This window comes from Pseudophryne corroboree, chromosome 1 (genome assembly GCF_028390025.1).
Source record: "Pseudophryne corroboree isolate aPseCor3 chromosome 1, aPseCor3.hap2, whole genome shotgun sequence".
Lineage (NCBI taxonomy): Eukaryota > Metazoa > Chordata > Amphibia > Anura > Myobatrachidae > Pseudophryne > Pseudophryne corroboree.
This window is the reverse complement of record NC_086444.1, coordinates 852,234,194-852,255,597: the sequence shown is the minus strand read 5'-3', so window position 1 is coordinate 852,255,597 and position 21,404 is coordinate 852,234,194. Positions and strand designations below refer to the sequence as shown.

At 40.3% G+C, this 21,404-nt stretch overlaps 1 protein-coding gene and 1 pseudogene across 2 annotated transcripts in view; one reads left to right on the top strand and one right to left on the bottom strand.

Moving 5' to 3' along the window:
* The first annotated feature begins 5,698 nt into the window (after positions 1-5,698).
* The window catches only part of FGF5 (fibroblast growth factor 5), an 86,927-nt gene continuing 71,221 nt past the window's right edge, over positions 5,699-21,404 (top strand). The window contains exon 1 of one of the 2 annotated variants that reach the window (XM_063919958.1): positions 5,699-5,892. In XM_063919958.1, coding sequence (XP_063776028.1) covers positions 5,874-5,892 — 19 coding nt within the window. In that variant the 5' untranslated portion in view covers positions 5,699-5,873. Of the gene's footprint in view, positions 5,893-6,492; positions 7,320-21,404 lie in introns of those variants that run through there. The other variant, XM_063919957.1, reaches the window with a different exon arrangement.
* LOC134944840 (5S ribosomal RNA) lies at positions 13,218-13,336 on the bottom strand (annotated as a pseudogene).

Below are 21,404 nucleotides of genomic sequence, written 5' to 3'. Positions count from 1 at the left end.
CTAACAGGGGTGCCTTGGAATGGTGGTCCAGGACCAATTTAAACTATTTTTGGTCAAAGTCATAGACAAAACCAGTGCTTGTGGCTGCTAATTATAAAATATGAGGACAAACAGAAGCAGAAATTGTCACGCACCACACTAAAGAAACTAAGGAAACACATAAACATCATTTACTTGTTATTTTCTAAAATTCTCAATAAGAAACTTTTGACCTAGGGGTGCCATGAAAAAATTCTGATACTCTAGGGTGCCATGATTCAGAAAAGTTTGGGAACCGCTGACTTACGACATTGACCGCAGAGTGTCTGCACAGCGTATTCCAGATTGACACAGTTCCTGCCCCAGGTGTGTGTCTTACAGAGGCCATTGACCTCCCCCCCCCCCCCCCCCCTTTCCATCACTGATTTATTACTGAAAATTATTAGATACTCATTTTTTTTATAAACTCAATTTTTCAGTCAGAAAAATATAAAAAACTACATGATGGAAATCAATCAAGTGCAATAAAGTAATTATGTCATGCCTGCTACAGGATACACATATCTGTCAATCACACCTGGATCATTTTTGCTTGAAAGTCCTAAGAAAATATGAAAATGATTTATTGTGTCAGTCTTAAATGATACAAAGGATGTATTGCTACATGTTATTTTGTAGTTGAAATAAGTAAATAGTTTTTGCACACAATGGGGGATATTTATCAAAGCTTGGAGAGAGAGAAAGTACTGACCAATCAGCTTCTGTTATTTTAAAATTGCGTTGTGAAAAAATTACAATAGCGGATTGGTCAGTACTTTATCTCTCTCCCTTTTATCTCTCTCCAAGCTTTGATAATTCTCTCTCTATAGCAGATTTGTTCCAGATAGACACCATGCAATTGGTGGAAACAATCCAGATAGAAAGGTGCCAGGTAGACTGCACCTTTCTATACTGCACTATATACAATAGCAGCTTTATAGTAGCTTATATACTCTGCACAAGTTTTCAGCTGCATCAGAAAAAAGGCTGAACTAGATATATAAAAGTTGAACTAGAAATATAAAAAGTTGATAACATGTAATGCTGGCTCCAGGCTTGTTGACTTATCTTTACATGCAGAGAAATTCTGAGAAAAATTCTGTGTTATAACTATATAGCAGCAGTAAAAGGATACATAGGATATCCCGGCTGACGGGATGCCGGCGGTCATATTACCAACACCGGCATCCCGATGCAGAAAATTCCAGCAGGGGTCAGGTACTCCCTGTTTACCACCCTAACCCTACTTTCCTGCAGTCTAACCCTAACCCCCCCCCCCCCCCCCTTCCCCCACAGCCTATCCCTAAACCTCCCCAGTGGTGCCTACACCCAACCCCCCTTCCTGCAGCCTAAACCTAATCCTCCCTCCTGGGCGGTGCCTAATCCTAACCCCCCTCCCTGTAGTCTTACCCTAACCCTACCTTCTCTGCAGCCTAACCCTAACCCTCCCCCTGCAGTCTAAACCTAAGACCGCCCCCCCCCACGGCTTACCACTATGGAGTTCCGGCAGAGGTCGTTCGAGATTCTGGCATTCGAGATCCCAGTGCTGGCATTTCTATCCATGTTGGGATGACAAAGTCAGCATTCTGAGCAGTGTCAGTATTTTGAAATTTGTATTCCGACAGCCAGGATGACGAACGCCGGTATCCTGAAAGGATCCTGCAGTAAGGTATTCAGCAATTGGATGCCAGGTCATGGAGATGTACAGGTAAATGAAGGTGGCTCTGTTAGTACAGTAAATGTGCTGCATGATAGTAGATCCAGTTTACATTGTGGGGGTAAAATATGAAGCCTGCCTTATGTCCACCTCAACAGTTAGTATTAGTTAAGCACTGGTCTACCTCAATGGCCTGCTCAGTATACACCAATTTTCTATTCTTGGGACTGTAAAAACTTAATAAACAGAGAGACAAAATGGGAAAAAAAAACTTAGAAGCACATAGTGAAAAGTGTATACTGTACATCACCTCAAGTGCAACCTCCTACAGTATGTCTTTATAACCTCCCTTTCAAACAACGTTTCTGTATTTCTCCTAAAAAGCTGCTTAGTTTAACCTTAATCCAATCTCTAGAGTATGAGGACAATGTGACAGTTTATTTTATAAGTTACTTTTGTCTTTGTGAAGATTTTTATTATTTTGCGTGGAGTGTGCCTAGAAATGCCTGTGTGTGACATAAGACCTCAAAATGAGTCTCAATTATTTATCCATTTTCAGTGCCAGTCATTATTTCACAGAGGTGAATCAGAGCTTATTAAGGCAATAAGAAAATCAGGGTCAACGGGATATATCAAAACCTTTCCTACAAATATTACTTAATAAATAAGCCCCTTAGCATTCGGCCCTCCCTGAAACAACAATTAGCCTCAGTGCTAATCTTTTGGGTATGTATCACTCTGTAACCACAAATATGAAATATCATCTTAAAAATACACATAGACTAACATGTAAATTCCAATACAACTAAAGTGTGTTCCTACCAGATTGTAGAAACTGACAGCACTGTTAGTATATAGAATGATATTTCTACAGTAGCATGGGTGACAGCCACAGCTTGCAAGACACCTGCTCCCTTCTGGATGCTGCTGTCCCCACACGCAGGCACCTGATTTTGATTCTGCACCCACCGCCCTGGCCACGTCATGGGGCGGAGTGCCGCTAATGCACCTCCATTCAGCCCTTATGTCACAGCAGCAAATGCAGGTCAGAACATGGAGTGACAGACAATAGAGTAGAAGCAGGGCCAGATTAATAATGGGGCGGATGGAGCTCCAGGCCCCAGATAAAAATAGGCCCATCACCATGACAGCATGCTGAGGATTAACTACCCAGCTGGTTTCATGGCTGTCATAAATTATAAGAATTTAAATTATATTTCTAATTTTCTCGCAAAGTGATGCTGTTTTTCTACTTTTACATATTTTGGGAGACAGTGGGGCTTATAGTGTAGGGAGTGTACATGCCCATTAGTCCCTGGCCACACCCACACATCATTAGCCACACCTACTCAACGTCTCACACTAGGCCCTTGATCATTTTCAGTCCCAGGCCCATGTGGACCTTAACCCGGCCCTGAGTAGAGGTGCCCCCTTCAGGGCCGGAGCCCGGAGGAAGCCGGCTCCATTGTTTCTGGCACTTCCGCCTCTAATGCCAACCATCTATTGGTGGTGTAATGCATCTATGAGGACTCCAATACATATATGGTGGGAATCAGGTTAGGTTTAACCACTTAACTGGCTAATATTTAAAAAATATGCCCCAAAAATTGTCAATTGTTTTAAATTTTGTAAACATGAAACAATTCTCACTGTCAGATTGGCTTCCAAGAATTGTACAATGTTTTACATGTGGGATATGGTATGTATCACTATCTGGTTGTCAGGTTGCCCATACCCCAAGCAGAGAGCGCCCATTCATTTCAATGGTAATGACCAGCTCTAAACCTGTCATACGCAATGGGGTCCCTTAGGGACAAGATGTGCATTGTTAGTATGGTTGTTATTTTACCAAGCCTGGATGTAGATGTAACTTGATTAGATTTTTGTCAGGGATGGACTGGGGCTGTATTACAGCACTGGCATTTATGTGACCATGCATGCCTAAGGTGTGCACTCTTGTGAACACGGGGTGCAGTCACAGCTCACAGGGAGTGGACTTGTGGTACAGCCCCATATCTCTGTATGCTAAGTGGCCAAGCATAGCTCCTAGAGGATGTGCAGCTTGGCAAGCCAATATCTTCATATGCCGGGCAGCCGACCAGCGCACCAGGAGTCTGTATTGCCTGGCCAGCCCATCTCTCTGTAGAAGGGGGTTTCCACATGCAATCCACAATATCCTGCTCTATGGAGCACTGGGGCAAGCCTAGGAGCCTGGGGGACTGGCAGAAGAACCTAGCACCAACCATGGACCTAAATCTGCACATTGCTCTTTGTTATACAGTGAATAGTGCATGGAATATAATATGAATAATTAAAACTATAGATGGTCTATATTATAAGCTGTTTCAAACATTTAATTCAAATAAACAAGTGGTCAGGAAAAGGTTAAACTTCTTGTAATAAATATACACAAATAATATAGGAGACAGAACTGAGCTTTCTAAGCACACATTCTCACACTTCATGGTATGGCTCCTGTCTCTTCTTGCTGGCAGCTACTCTCTGGTCTCGCTGGTACAGTGCACTGATTAAATGTTCGGATCAATACACACAGCAAACTCTTTCCATTATACTGCATACTGTGGCAGCAGCTCTAACAATAATACTATATACTATTGCTATTGTGGTCATAATTTCAGCCACTGGTTGGGAGGAGGGGGTTCCTGGACAACCAAAAAACCTCCATATGTTTTCCAATGAGTCCGCCCCTGATTTTTGTACATATTAAATGGTAAAATAGAGATGTGGTTGGGGTGTAATTTCAATAAATTGTTACAATATACAGTATTTTCTTAAGGAGACACTGCTGTTCTTATTGGCTTTATGGTTATCCACATGCGAGTATTCCCTGTAAGCCATTAAAATTGGGCATGACAGTGCTGGCTGTGATCTGTAGTTCCCAAGCAAAGTATTATTTCCTACAATTACATGTACATCCAAAGCCATGGGGTGTTAGGTTGATCCCTAGTCCTATCAGTACTGATTGGTTAGTTATGGGGGATGGATGCCTTTTTTGCTGTAGTGTGGTGGTTGTGTTGGCTTGACATTGGCTAAGGAATCCAGCTCTGTTCTGACTACCCTGGCAGGTGTGGACCCTTAGTTGTGTGTCTCTCTTGCTACAGTAGCACTAGCTGTAACTACTAAAACATAGGGGTTCATTCTGAGTTGTTCGCTCGCTAGCAGATTTTAGCAGCATTGCACATGCTAGGCCGCCGCCCTCTGGCAGTGTATCTTAGCTTAGCAGAATTGCGAACGAAAGATTAGCAGAATTGCGATTAGAAAATTCTTAGCAGTTTCTGAGTAGCTCGAGACTTACTCCTACACTGCGATCAGCTCAGCCCGTTTCATTCCTGGTTTGACGTCACAAACACGCCCTGCGTTCGGCCAGCCACTCCCCTGTTTCTCCAGACACTCCCGCGTTTTATCCTGGCACGCCTGCGGTTTTCCGCACACTCCCAGAAAACGGCCAGTTTCCGCCCAGAAACACCCACTTCCTGTCAATCACACTACGATCACTTCAACTATGGCAATTCTTCGTTCGGACGTGAGTAAATTTACTAAGTTTTGTGCTAAAATACTTAGCGCATGCGCACTGCGTTCCATGCACATGTGCATTTTCGCCTTAATCACTCTGTTGCGAAAATCGGCAACGAGCGAACAACTCGGAATGACCCCCATAGTCACATAAGCCTGGGCTTAAAGATTGGTAAAATAGTTTATAATCATTATTTTTTTAACACGAAAAAAACAAGAGCATTACAAAACTTCCACAATTTTGCAGTAGTTTTGTGACGAATCAGCCTACAGGTACAGTTTCTCATGTAATTGACTCTAGTGGGTGAGTGTCACTTAGAAATGGAATACTTACAGCACATACCTATACATTTGTATTCAGATGTTTTGTTACAGTGGCAGCATAAAATCTTTAAACATTTATTTGCTTAAGCATCTGAAGAATGCTGGTTTATTTGCTAAAAGACAGATGGATTTTTTGGATAGAAGGGGTATTCTTTACTCTCAGGTTTCTTAAGGATGAGTCCAGTGCGGTTTGTCATCAATCATTCATTGTGGATCCTTACATGGCTCAGGAGCTGCTGGGAGGGAAGGCTGCACTTCATTCGTTCTGCACATTTCATTTAAACCATTACAGTGAAGATCAGAGAGGAGAGACCTGTAAGGCATTGAGGGTGATTTACAGATGAGCAGCATAAATGAATGTAGGTATATAAGTTATAATTAAAATACACATTTATTTATTTATACACACACACACACACACACACACAAGAACAGGGCAAATCTTGTTGACAAAAATAAGACATTGCACAACCTCTTACTATACTTGTATTGTAGTTCTTGCCTAGGGTTGATGGACTCCGAAGGGGTTAAGCAGATACGCTGCACCATGTCCTACACTACATAGTGCACACGAGTCACATCCAATTGTCTTGAATAGAACAGGAATATTTTGTGTGTGTTTCCACGTAAGAGCTATTTATACACAATACAGGAAAGGTTTGCAGTGGACACTGCCGGCAGATTGCTCGGAAATGACAAATACATGGCAGCTATATAATTAAGACGAGTAGAGCTCGGCAATTAATTATGACAGCATGGGAGCAATGCTTGCGGAGCAGTACACTGATCGCCGGTAAAAGGCGAAGTCAGGGGACCGAATGACAGCTAGGAAGCCTTGCCTGGCCGTTTAGGATGCGCACAAGCTGCTCCGCTAACAGCTTCCCCCATTGATCGTCAGAGGCAAAGTGTATGAGGTCTAATGCAGCGCATAGATCTGCCAGCAGCGCCGTCTCCTGGGGTTCTGCAGGAAACCACTCGGGTTGTCCATTTTGGAATCGCCCAGCACATATCCCTTTATGGAGAGATGTAAGACATCTGTGTCCAGCTGGGATCCAACTCCATGTGATCTATGGAGTTTCTAGGATCCCCCAGGGGTGGCACTACACCCCCCACACGCCCCGCCGGCGCTCTGCAGAGGGACCCAACTTGAGGAAACCACTTCATACTTCTTAGGAGACCTCAGGCAGAGAGCAGAGCAACATCGTGGGAAGGAGCCTTCCTGGTCTGCAGGCTGCAGGCTGTCATCCTAGCTGTGAGATCACCAGTGATATAAATATCTCCTAGGCAGTGCCAGGGCTCAGGTTGGCTCTCTCACTAGCACTGAGCAATGTCTACCATCTCTACACGCACACACCAGGCTGCAGGCATATTGCTAAATAGCCACTGACTGGCTGGCTGGCTGCTGCTGCAGAGCCACTGGGGCAGCAAAATGCTTTTGGGCTATTCCCCATTGGAAGCATGAGATTATCTTCATTCTGTTCTATCACATTACTGTTCCTCTGCACATCCAACGCCTGGGAGTCAGTGGCAGCAGCACCCAAGCTGAGGAAACCCAAGGGGCAGCTTGCCAGGGGATCCAGTGGTAGCAGAAGTAGCATATCCTCCTCTCCTTCTTCTTCTTCCTCATCAGCAGCAGCAACTTCACTGGGAGCAGAGATCAGTGGCTCCCTGTGGAGGACAGCAGGGCGCAGGACTGGCAGCCTGTACTGCACAGTAGGCATTGGGTTTCATCTCCAGATCTACCCGGATGGCAAAGTCAATGGCTCCCACGAAGCCAATCATTTAAGTAAGTTGCTCATTTACTGTAGACTTTCCTCCCTTGTTATGTATGATACTGGGGATAGAAGCCAAACAGTATCACATACTGTATCTGCTTTAACAGAAAGGTCAGAACACACAGGTTCCTAAAATACAAAGTAACAGGTATCGGATATGTCTGTAATTGTCCTACTGATTTGTCAATGCCAGTTCTCGCTAAGGAAACAATGTTTAAGAGCATTGTAATTGATACACATTATAGAAAAATATAATAAAAGATCACAGATGTACAGTATCTGGGCGTATATGGAAACACACACATACAGTATGCTTATTTATTGAAATATTTACATATATATATATATAAATATATATATATATTAACACGTATGAACATTACATTGTGTATAGATAGATAGCTAGAGTGAGAGAGAGAGAGAGAGAGAGAGATAATGTATATACTCTAACTGACATGTACTAATGATGAACAAGCTATATGTACAGTACGCGGTGGTTGCATGAATTGTTCACGCTATGATGTGCGGGTAATTTATAAAATGACATGGGCAATCAGTGTACTTACTGTACGTGTTGAATTAGATGTCTATACACTATAACTGTTATACAGTACGGGATATACCCCATACACTGTAAATATTTTATAGGACGGGAGAGTCTCCAGTGCGGGAGATCATTATATATTCTGTAACTAATATATATATAAACTGTAAATATTTTATAGTACGGTATATTCTCCAGTACGGGTGATCATTATATATTCTATAATATAGATAGATAGATAGATAGATAGATAGATAGATAGATAGATAGATAGATAGATAGATAGATAGATATGTAAACTGTAAATATTTTATAGTACGGGACATTCCCCAGTACAGGAGAGCATTATATATTCAGTACATTCCATCATTGGTGACTTTCTGAATACAAAAGTTACTTCTTTCTAAAGTTCTGAAAAGTTTCCGTAAGTTGTTTATATCCGGTAAGTGTGCTGATAAGTTTGAGCTCTAACGTACAATTACACAAAATAATAACAATAAAAACAACGAACATCCTTTTACTTTGTCTATATCAAGCATAAAGTTTAAAAGCGTATTATTAATTATTAAACTCGCTTCCTAACAATTCTAAAGGAAAGCAGCAGACAGCAAAGTAAATTATATACTAGATTGCACTTGTGAGGGCATTAATAGTGTCTGACCGGATCCATCACACTACCTCTCTGTACTGGACACACAAGCACAACATTGCATTTGTTGTGTGGTTCCACAGTGCTTTCTCTCCCATACATGTTTGTGCCTCACATGGTACCTTTGGCAACGATATATGGTTTTATTTACCATATAGAGTAGCTGTAGAATGTTCCCTATTAATACTCATATGTCTTAATGGTCCTTGGTGTGCTACAGAAGTTAACTTGCATTATATAAAGGAGTATTACACATTAGCAAGGTAATATCGTTTCTCCACATTTCAGTAAGTAGTCCTGCTTTGATAGCTTCTGCACTCTCAGACTGTGAAATGCAATGTTTTCCAATGGATTAGGAACTTAAATATTATTCAGTTAAGATAAATGTGACTTTCTTAGTTGTCAGCCCCATCCTAGAGAAGTTTTGCTACAGAACTAAGGATTGTGTGCAGGACAGAAGGGTTTGGCATACATTTTTAGAGAGTTATGGAATTCCCATTCCCACTCAATCTCCACAGTACAGCTCTATCTGTAACTACATTTTTTGTTTCACATATGTATTTAGATTATATTTAAGTACCATTTATTGAATATTGGTTATTGTATTAGGAAATTGCATGAGCATAGTGTCCTTTAAAGCTACAGTACACCAAAAAAAAAAAAAAAAGATAATGAAATACATTTACATGAATCATTTATTTTAACATGGGCTAATAAATAAATATATATATATATATATATATATATATATACACTCTAATATAGGGTTCTGTCTCTTTGTGGTTGCATACGATGCATGTGTACCCCCTCACATATCTTGCTTTGAAGAAATTATTTCTATTATTTATTTTAAATATAGCACTAACCATATTTCAAGGTTTTGCATTAAATAAGCATTTTATACTATAAAACAATGGGACAAGCTGAGGGGGTCAATGTCTAAATTAAATTCCAAGTTTAGGTATATAATAATATCTAATGTACAAAATATAAGTGTGATGATCTAATAAGTGACCAGTTATAACTTATTATAGCACTATACAGCACTTATAGCAATATGTTATAGTACAATGTTATTTGTCAACTACAGTATAATAAATACAGAGTACATTTATTTCTAATAGTTTCTATATGAAAAAATGAGTACTTTTAATTTGTTGTAATAATATTGTAAATGTTGTGTATGATATGTACTTTCATATATATTTTCATTTAGTTATATGACCATTGGGCTAAAATGTATAGTGTTCAAAAAATATAATGAAATGTAGCAGACAACCTGTAGTTACTTTTATCACTAACTACATCTCAAAAATATTTGTAGGGCTTGTACATAGCCATTAAAAACCACACCTGTTAAAAGCGTAGAGAAAACCTTGTACTGAGTTCTCGCTTTTAACAGAGCATTCAAAGTGTGTTCTGAGAGGTCCCCTGCAGCAAAATATACTATGGCGTTATGGAGCATTGTCTCAGAAAGACATTATATTGTAGAGATGATTAATGCTTGTGAATGCCGCAGTCAACATTGAAACTGACGCAAAAGAGACACACATCCAAGAGTGTGTATAAAAATCAATTTGTGTACATTGTTTTTTATACATTATTGTTATTACTAAGGTTTAGGAAGTGAACATGGCACATTTAGGATTGTCTGTACAAGTCCTCAGAAAATAAATACTACGTAGCATTTTTTTTATGAGTACAGTTTTGGAAACTGATAATAAGGATATATTGATAGTAATTGTTAAGTTTATAAAAAGTTACAGATGTAGAATTTGATTCTGAGAACTTTTCTGAGCATTCCTTAGTCCAACGTGAAGGCATTATTGCATCTGCTTTTGACCTTTAATATTATCAGATAGGGTCAAACTTGGATCGAAGTATTTTAATTAACTGCTGGTTTTTATTTACGACTATAGGGGGTAATTCAGACCTGATCGTAGCAGCACATTTGTTAGCAGTTGAGCAAAACCATGTGCATTGCAGGAGGGGTGGGGGGGGGGCAATATATAACATGTGCAGAGAGAGTTAGATTTGGGTGGGGTGTGTTCAATCTGAAATATAGATTGCAGTGTAAAAATAAATCAGACAGCATTTACCCTGCACAGAAACAAAATAATCCACCCAAATCTAACTGCAAGTGTTATATCTGCCACACCTGCAGTGCACATGGTTTTACCCAACTGCTAACAAATTTTCTGCTACGATCAGGTCTGAATTACCCCCATAGTTTCTTGCTCTGTGTTCGTCAGTGCTGAAGTTGCCATAGTAAGTTGCAGTAGAATCGAAAGTAATGATATCATTCTGCATATCTCTGAATTAGTGTTAAGATCTGTAAGCAGGATACAACAATACCAGATACTTCCAAATAATGTACTTACCTGGGGGCCTGCTATATCTTCTGCCATGACGCACAGTGCTGCCAATAAATAAGGGTAAAAGACACAGTCACTCATTTGAAAATTTCATATAAATTTGTACTTAGAGATGTGGAGGAAAAGGCATCAGCTCTTTAGTAGTTATATTTCAGCAAAAGTTTCTCTTGTAACATACTATGAGCAAACAGAAGTCAAATGGTCATGCCCAGCTGGCTGCCTACACATGCATACAACTAAGAAAACAAATAAAGACGTAATAATGTACATATTACATTACATATGGTTATGAAGAAAACGTAGTCACTTAAATTATTGTAAACATTGAAATATGTGCTTACAGTGAGATGTAACACAACTACTAGTGTTTTTTTTTTCAATATTTGAAAGGTTTTCTTTTGTTATGCTATTATTTTTGTGTTTTTAATAAAAATCAAAGGCCTGTACTGTAATTAGCCATAGGCTTGTATTATTGCTGAAGTATATGCTTTCAGTATAAACATTGGGTGGTAACAGTATTATTTTAGTTGGAACCTGTAATTGACATGTCTGACAGGCCATTGAGACATGGGAACTTGTGTTTATGTTGATGGAACAATTTTGAGAATTTAGAATGTGCATTTAACAGGTGCATTTCACCAAATTACATTTACTGCATGGCCGTATAGTCAGATAAAGCATAGAATGGTCATACTAATTATAATGTTACAGTCATTTTGAAAGAGTTCCAAACACTTTGCCCTTGACGGAGTCACTACAACATACCTTATAGACAGCCAGCATATCTCTATGTACAGATAAACAGTGCTGAAATATTTTCTACACTTTGCTGCAGATAAGTTAAAAAGCTTAAAGAATCTTTCAGGATTTTTGGTCCTTATTTAATGTATATAATATACTGTGTAATATCCCACCTAGCCTCTCCCCCCCTCACCCCAAAAAATTATTAGTGTTCTATGAGGAGAGATCATTTAATGCTGCGCTCTCTTAACTGATTTTTCGATTTGGCTTCCACTATGCTCTCTCCCAGACTTTTCTTATACTACAAAGTTCCCCAGATGTTTTCATTTTTATACGCCCTAGCACCTACGGTCAGTGCAAGGGTGTTTGGTGCCCCCCTACGAAGTACGAACTATACATTTTTGCCATTCTGCAAATATGTAAAATGCTTCATATTCTGAAACGGTCAAAGCTGACAGAAAGGGTGGACTGGACAGACAGAAAGGACCAGGTTCCCCTCTGCCACAAGACTTAGGGCTACCTCCTTTCACTCCTGGGTTGGTCAAGGTTTCCCTTCAGAAGACTTGGGGAGAGGGTATCCCATAAGGGTCTTACACAAAGATAAAAAAAAAAGTTAAACACTGGAAGTATTATAAATCACACACCGTTAGGATTAGGGAGACTATACATTTGTTAATATTTTTTTTATTATTTTTTTGATAGTACTTATTATATGTTAATCACTATTCATTGATTCCTATTGATTCACTAATAAATTAGTGGAGGAGAGGAGGCTGGTGGCCAGTGAGCACAGATTAGGGGACGGGACCCAGGCGGATCAATGAATGACAGGAGTGGCAGTACAGCTAATAGTAAATAGCAGAGTGAAGAGTGAAGAACTCCAAAGCCAAATGCAATGTCATGTGGGAGGCAATACTACACATTTCATTGTTAAATCTTCATCAGGGGTTGGTATACATGTGTACGAACAACTCTGCATTGCCTGCAGTTCCTTGGACAAACCCTTTCTGTACTGCAAGAGTAAACACTTCATTACTACTAAATTACACCCCTTCATCTGGAGACACAACCAAGGTCTGAACGACTCTCTTTCACTCAGTTTAAGAGTGTGCATAGTGTGAGAACATCTGTCAACAAAGGAGAAAAGAAGACTCTTTTGTGGGTGCACTCTTAAATGATTTTAAAGTATTGAGAATAAGATAGTTAAAAAATCATTGAGTTTTTATTCGTGTCATAAGATAAAACATAAAGTAGTTGGACACATAAAAAAAGAGAGAAAAAACACACAGAATAAGTCAATAATGCCAATATATATTGGATAATAATTGTGAGCTGTCTAGGTTGAATCAAGTCTACAATAAACAGTAAATCCACAAATTTAACTCCAAGATCTGCCTGCGGGAGAGAGATATGATATGAGCTGTACAAGAGTTACAATTGTTGCAATTAGTGGCAAAGGGACAATTCTCAGTGCAGCTATCAAAAAATGGTATATCAGATTAGACCTACTGATTGTCTTGGAGGAGAGGAAAAGGGGAGAATATGATACAAAAGATGAATCTGCTGTCAGCGTTAGACATGGAGCATGAACGCCCGAAAATTTCTACTACACTGAGTATTCCTCAAAAGTCTCCTACTTGTGTACTGACTCAGCCCAACACTGATTAGCTTCCAAGATTGGATGGGTTCGGGCGTTTCCAGTGTGGTATGATAGTAGAAAAAGTACAGATAATCTTGTGCTCTAGAATCACTGATGAGAGTTCACGAATATTCTTGAGTGATGAGAGATAGTATGGGGCCCTGGGAGGAGAGCTAGGAAGGGGGATCTGCTGCCATCGTTAGACAGGGAAAACCCTGAATCAATGGTGAGAGTCCCGAAAGATAGTGAAAGTGAGAAAAACACAGAGACAGGTGGGCTGTGAGATTTTGTACAAGGGAACATTCAATTATGAAGGTCTCTACATGTAAATTGAAATCTGTGTACAAAATATACTGAACATAGAGTACATATATATGCATACACTCCGTTGAGCAACGTGACAAAAAAAGGACAATTATCCTCTCCCAATGAGGAACTGCGGTCTGTGTACAAAATGATAATTAGCTGTAAGTATCAGGTGATGATGAGGATGTCAGGTACTGTACCAAATAATTGTAAATAGGGGAGGATTGAGGACCTCATAAGCTTCCAAAGGTACAGGTTTTTTTGCAAATGAATAAACATTTATGCACAATATATTTGATAAGCTATGGATATCCAATGATAGTCTACGGATGAGATGTACCAATAAATTAATGAATTAAGAGATATATATAGCACTGGTAGTTTCTCCTCTCCTAATAAAAGATTGCAACTGTAAGGGGAGCTATATATATACCCCCACCGTATAAGCAGAAAAAGGAAAACGATACTGTGGCCAGAATAAATATACTGGTCATAGAGTACATATATATGCATACACTCCGTTGAGCAACGTGGCAAAAAATGACAATTATCCTCTCCCAATGAGGAACTGCGGTCACAAGATGATAACACTATAATTAAATCGACTATAGTGACTGGATATTAGAATACTGTTGACAAACAATCATAATAGTGATCATGGGTGCCAATAATATAAAACACCCTTCTGGCGGTAACCAGCTGCAGCCTTAATAGGCAGATCCGTGATTGTTTTAATTGTCAGTATAATATATAATATAATATAATATAATATAACAATAAAGTAGAGAGAGATAAAGTACCAGTCAATTAACCATGTTACAGGGTGTGTTTAAAAAATGACAGTTAGGAGCTGGTTGGCTGGTTCTTTATCTCCGTCTACTTTATGTCACTCCAAGGCTTAGTAAATAGACCCCTTAGGGTCTGATTCAGAGATGGACGCAGAACACACAGAAGCTGTGTCTTTCGATGCAGCTGCTGTGTGAAAATCACTGGCATTTTCCTTTGCAGACTCCTGGCAAATACCTGGATTGTTCTGCGCATGCACTGATCTCCATGAAAATGGTACAGCCACCATTGTACCAGTGATTTTTGTAGAGCGTATGCACAGCTCTATGGAATCATGGCACCTGATTCATGTTTCCAATAATATCTGCAACACAGATCTATGGAAGCATAGCACTTTCTCTATGTTCCCGGTGATACCTGCAGCACCAATGGGGAGGTAAGTATTTTGAATGGGTGCAGGGTGTGTGGTGTGGGTCTATTATATGCTTTGGTAAAACCTGAAGCAAGTAAAACAGTCTAAACTGTCTAAGGACCTTGAATTGGTTACATCATACATGCCTATTACACTCTTAAACCGGCATTTTAAAATACTGACAAAAATAACATCTTTAAGTATTCTTACCTTGTATTTTACCAAATCACCAGTTGTGGTTCACACACAGTAGGTCCTTGGTGAAAGGGGTCAGGATGGCCCTGGCACCTATTTTATCCCACTCAACTTCACAACCTTCTTCAGTGGCCACGCTGTTAAGCTTGGATGCGGAAAAGGCACTTGACACAGTATCTTGGGGTAATTTGCTTAAAATCTTTGAAATGCATGATTTTGGTAGGCCTTTTTCTGACTTCTTCCACTTTTTATACTGTTTCCTGACTACTACCCTGATAATTTATGGTACAGTACATGTTACTCCCATATTACAATGGCAGGGGGTACTCAACAGGGCTGCCCTCTGTAACCAACGCTACTCAATATAGCCATGAACCAGGGACGTGTGGTGAGGTAAATGGCTCAGGAGGCACTGGCTAGTACCAGAGCCAGATTTACACACAATATGTGCCCCAAAATGTTCATCAGAGACGTGTGGAAAAGATAGGCAGTGGAGGCACTGCCTCACCTGTCATAGACTTTTTGCTCCAGAGTTCTAACTATAAAAAGGATTAAAATAATAGATAGAAGATATTTCTAATATATTCTTTGCATTTTTCATATACTTTATATAGTCAAAACTCTGGCGTATGTGTTAGTGTGAAAGGAAAGGCTCTGCCTCACCTCCCTCACCTCACCAGATGTCACTGGCCTGGACCCATTATTGCATATTTTCCATTCCTAGTAGGACTTTAAAGGTATTTCTGTGTGTCCTCAAAAATGTAAAATTCAGGACTTTACATATGTATTTCGGATCCAGAGCAGTCCTTGCCCAAGATTTATGATAAAATGTCAGATTATGCTAAAGTCTCTGGGTTTAGCATTAAGCCTGATACATCTGAGGCCATGTATTTGGGACCAACAGTAAGGCCACACTGGGGTGTTCCCTCCTCTTCTATGTGGGCTACTACCTCTCTTAAATACTTAGGAATTGCTCTACCACAACATATTCAGGATCAAATGATCTTGATATGAGAAATGTCCCAATGGCATCATCTAATGTTGTCCTACTTAGGAAGGATACATTTATTAAAAATGATCTCCTTCCATGAGCTTTTCCACCCTTTACAAATGTTGCCAATATTATTATTTAAGATGGATGAGAAGTCTTGTAAAACATTTTGGGACTTTATTTGGAAAAGTAAACATTCTCAAATTTGTTTGCTGAAGCTCCACCATGACCAAACCCGGGCTAATGGTGGAGTTAACCTGCCTAATTTAAAATTGTACAGCCATGCTGGAATTCTAAAGTATATACAGGACTTGATACATAGAGCAGACCTCTATACTGACTCAAAGTTAAACTAATCCTTTATGCCTGATCAATGCCTATTGGTGTTTCTTCACTCTTATAAACAGGCACTAGAGATGTGTCCACTTACATCTAGCCTCCCAGCATGTTACACTGCTCTTCCAGTTATGCCATGCCATTAAAATGCATCTTATTGGCAAAACGATGTGAATAGGACACACAAGCAGTTTTTGTTGATTAAAATGATATACGGCATGCCTATATTCTGTGTGCAACCGTGGTTGTATATGTAGAGCACTGGGTGGAATGCCTAGTCGATGTCTAGACTCAGTAACTCAATTTCCTTCACCAATTGATGACCAGCCACATAAGCCAACTGGTAACCCTCAAACAGGCTCGGCAAAATGGCCTGCAGGTGTTTGGCTATAACTATTGACAAGATTTTGAAGTCAGTTCTTAACAGTGTTGTAGATCTAAAAGACCCAAGCAGCTGGGATTCCTTACAAGGTTTAGGGAACAAAATCATATGCAACTCAGTAAAGGTATGATAAGAAGGTAAGGACCTATAAATTGTGTCATATAATTCCTGTAAAGCCTGAAGGATGATATCATGAAGGATTTAATAGTAATCACATGATAAACCATATGGGCCTGGGGCTTTCTGAAGTCTTCAAACACTTGAGGGGTTTCCTGTAAGGTAATGTTGCTGGCCAACTTCTCACATTAGGATTGAGGCAGCTGAGGGAGTAGAGCCACCTGTTATATACAGTACACTTCTGAGCTTCAGGGTCCACTGGCTGCCCTTGATAAAGGTTATCAAAATAGTCTTTGGACAAGTCCAAGATATGCTTTGAATCTGTGGCAGGAGTGTAGGTAAGACTGTTCTTAATAGCTGTAATGTGAGTACGGGATTTCCATGGGCAGTACGTGGAAGCCAATAGCCTCCCCGCTTTTATTGCTCCAGCTGTAATATTTATGCCCCAAATCTCAAAGGCATTTTTGGCCTGTTTCAACTAGAAACTCTGCAGAAGTTGCCAAGCCTACTTATAAAAAGCTAGCATGTGATGCTGTCTACAATATACAATCATTTGCCTTCAATTGGAAAGTCTAATGTTCCAACTGTGCATTTGATATGTGAATATCTTAGATCTATATGCTCATTATCTTTATTATTTCTTTTATGTTATGTTTTTTGAATTAATATTTAAGGTCACACGGTCCATTATTTTTATTTATATGTATATTTCATTCTTAGATTTCTTTTTTCTTTGACTTCCTTATATATATATATATATATATATATATATGGCACCGATACACCCTTTGTGTTTTATTTTTTAAGGTGGAGATGAAAACCTTACTGTCTTCATTGTATAACAAGCAACTAAATATGATTATATAAATAAACTACCCATAGCATCACAGGTTATTTAATATTTCCCACAGTTAGCTGTTGGTGAGTTTCAAATAGCAGAACAAAATCCACTTCATCTACATTCCTTTCAATGTCTCCAATAAATGATACAATAAATCTATCACCATTTTCAATTGCAGAACCTTTAAAGTATGGAATACCACTGTCATCACATCTAAAACACAATACTCTCCGTTAAAAGATGATGAGTATGAAAATGAAAACAGAACTGTATAATGAAACTGTATCTATTCCATGACACTAACTCATACACGGCTCACAGAAAGACATGAATTCACTTGTTACAACTGACCCATGCTTTAGTAATAGGGCTTGTTAATGCCGATATGCTGTTATTGTGCTTTTTACACATACAGTAAATACATACATGAAGAATGCATTAAAGATGGGGCAGTCGAGAGTTATTGCTGTTTCCACCTTGCACTATAAAATTTTAACAGTACATTTCAAATTTTAGAATGCAGTATGCCAGAGCCGGCCCTAACCAATATGATGCCCTAGGCAAGATTTTGCCTGGTGCCCCTTAGCACCACCACTAGTTCCGCCTCCGACAGTGCAACCCTTTCCCAGCACCATCACCCCTGACCCATAGCAGTCCTTATTTTAAGTTTTCCTACCCCCTATATTTTAAATAGGAACAGTGTGCACATTCAGCGCACAGCCCAAAAAGGGGTGTGTTTTTGCTGGCAAGGGGCATGGCCACACAATAGTATCCCCAATTCAAATGACGCCACACAATAGTGCAACTTTATTCACGTTATATCATGCGATAGTGTCCCTAATTCACGTTACATCACACTAGTACCACTATACCTTATATACGTTATTCCTCATAGTAGTGCCGCTTATTCACATTACCCCACACTGAATTGCTCCTTATTCACATTATACTAGTGATGAGTGGGTTCGGTTCCTCGGAAACCGAACCCCCCCGAACTTCACCCATTTTACACGGGTCCGAGGCATACTCGGATTTTCCCGTATGGCTCGGTTTACCCGAGCGCGCCCAAACGTCATCATCCCGCTGTCGGATTCTCGCGAGATTCGGATTCTATATAAGCAGCCGCGCGTCGCCGCCATTTTCACTCGTGCATTGGAAATGTTAGGGAGAGGACGTGGCTGGCGTCCTCTCCGTTTATTCATTGTTGATGCAAATATTTGTGCTTGCTTATATCTTAATTGTGGGGACTGGGGAGCAGCTGTATATTAATAATATAGGAGGAGTACAGTGCAGAGTTTTGCTGATCAGTGACCACCAGTTTTATCCGTTCTCTGCCTGAAAAAAACGCTCCTTATCTGTGCTCAGTGTGCTGCATATATCTGTGCTCACACTGCTTAATTGTGGGGACTGGGGAGCAGCTGTATTATATAGGAGGAGTACAGTGCAGAGTTTTGCTGACAGTGACCACCAGTATACGTTGTCTGCCTGAAAAATACTCCATATCTGTGCTCAGTGTGCTGCATATATCTGTGCTCACACTGCTTTATTGTGGGGACTGGGGACCACCAGTATAATATTATATAGCAGGAGTACAGTGCAGAGTTTTGCTGACCAGTGACCACCAGTATACGTTGTCTGCCTGAAAAACACTCCATATCTGTGCTGCATTGTGTAGTATATAGTAGGAGTACAGTGCAGAGTTTTGCTGACCACCAGTATATAATATATAGGAGCACGGTACAGAAGGCCACTGCTGTACCTACCTCTGTGTCGTCAAGTATACTATCCATCCATACCTGTGGTGCATTTACGTTTTGCACAGTTTGCTGACCACCAGTATATAATATATAGCATTACGGTACAGTAGGCTACTGCTGTACCTACCTCTGTGTCGTCAAGTATACTATCCATCCATACCTGTGGTGCATTTCAGTTTTGCACAGTTTGCTGACCACCAGTATATAATATATAGCATTACGGTACAGTAGGCCACTGCTGTACCTACCTCTGTGTCGTCAAGTATACTATCCATCTAGATTCTATACCTGTGGTGCATTTCAGTTGTGCAGTTTGCTGACACAGTGACCACCAGTATATATAGCAGTACGGTACGGAAGGCCACTGCTGTACCTACCTCTGTGTCGTCAAGTATACTGTCCATCTAGATTCTATACCTGTGGTGCATTTCAGTTGTGCAGTTTGCTGACACAGTGACCACCAGTATATATAGCAGTACGGTACGGAAGGCCACTGCTGTACCTACCTCTGTGTCGTCAAGTATACTATCCATCTACATTCTATACCTGTGGTGCATTTTAGTTGTGCAGTTTGCTGACACAGTGACCACCAGTATATATAGCAGTACGGTACGGAAGGCCACTGCTGTACCTACCTCTGTGTCGTCAAGTATACTATCCATCTACATGCTATACCTGTGGTGCATTTTAGTTTTGCAGTTTGCTGACAGTGACCACCAGTATATATATAGCAGTACGGTACGGAAGGCCACTGCTGTACCTACCTCTGTGTCGTCAAGTATACTATCCATCTAGATTCTATACCTGTGGTGCATTTCAGTTGTGCAGTTTGCTGACACAGTGACCACCAGTATATATAGCAGTACGGTACGGAAGGCCACTGCTGTACCTACCTCTGTGTCGTCAAGTATACTATCCATCTAGATTCTATACCTGTGGTGCATTTCAGTTGTGCAGTTTGCTGACACAGTGACCACCAGTATATATAGCAGTACGGTACGGAAGGCCACTGCTGTACCTACCTCTGTATCGTCAAGTATACTATCCATCTACATTCTATACCTGTGGTGCATTTTAGTTTTGCAGTTTGCTTACACAGTGACCACCAGTATATATAGCAGTACGGTACGGAAGGCCACTGCTGTACCTACCTCTGTGTCGTCAAGTATACTATCCATCTACATTCTATACCTGTGGTGCATTTTAGTTTTGCAGTTTGCTGACAGTGACCACCAGTATATATAGCAGTACGGTACGGAAGGCCACTGCTGTACCTACCTCTGTGTCGTCAAGTATACTATCCATCTACATTCTATACCTGTGGTGCATTTTAGTTTTGCAGTTTGCTGACACAGTGACCACCAGTATATATAGCAGTACGGTACGGAAGGCCACTGCTGTACCTACCTCTGTGTCGTCAAGTATACTATCCATCTACATTCTATACCTGTGGTGCATTTCAGTTGTGCGCAGTATATATAGTAGTAGGCCATTGCTATTGATACTGGCATATAATTCCACACATTAAAAAATGGAGAACAAAAATGTGGAGGGTAAAATAGGGAAAGATCAAGATCCACTTCCACCTCGTGCTGAAGCTGCTGCCACTAGTCATGGCCGAGACGATGAAATGCCATCAACGTCGTCTGCCAAGGCCAATGCCCAATGTCATAGTAGAGAGCATGTAAAATCCAAAAAACAAAAGTTCAGTAAAATGACCCAAAAATCAAAATTGAAAGCGTCTGATGAGAAGCGTAAACTTGCCAATATACCATTTACGACACGGAGTGGCAAGGAACGGCTGAGGCCCTGGCCTATGTTCATGGCTAGTGGTTCAGCTTCACATGAGGATGGAAGCACCCATCCTCTCGCTAGAAAAATGAAAAGACTTAAGCTGGCAAAAGCACAGCAAAGAACTGTGCGGTCTTCTAAATCACAAATCCCCAAGGAGAGTCCAATTGTGTCGGTTGCGATGCCTGACCTTCCCAACACTGGACGGGAAGAGCTTGCGCCTTCCACCATTTG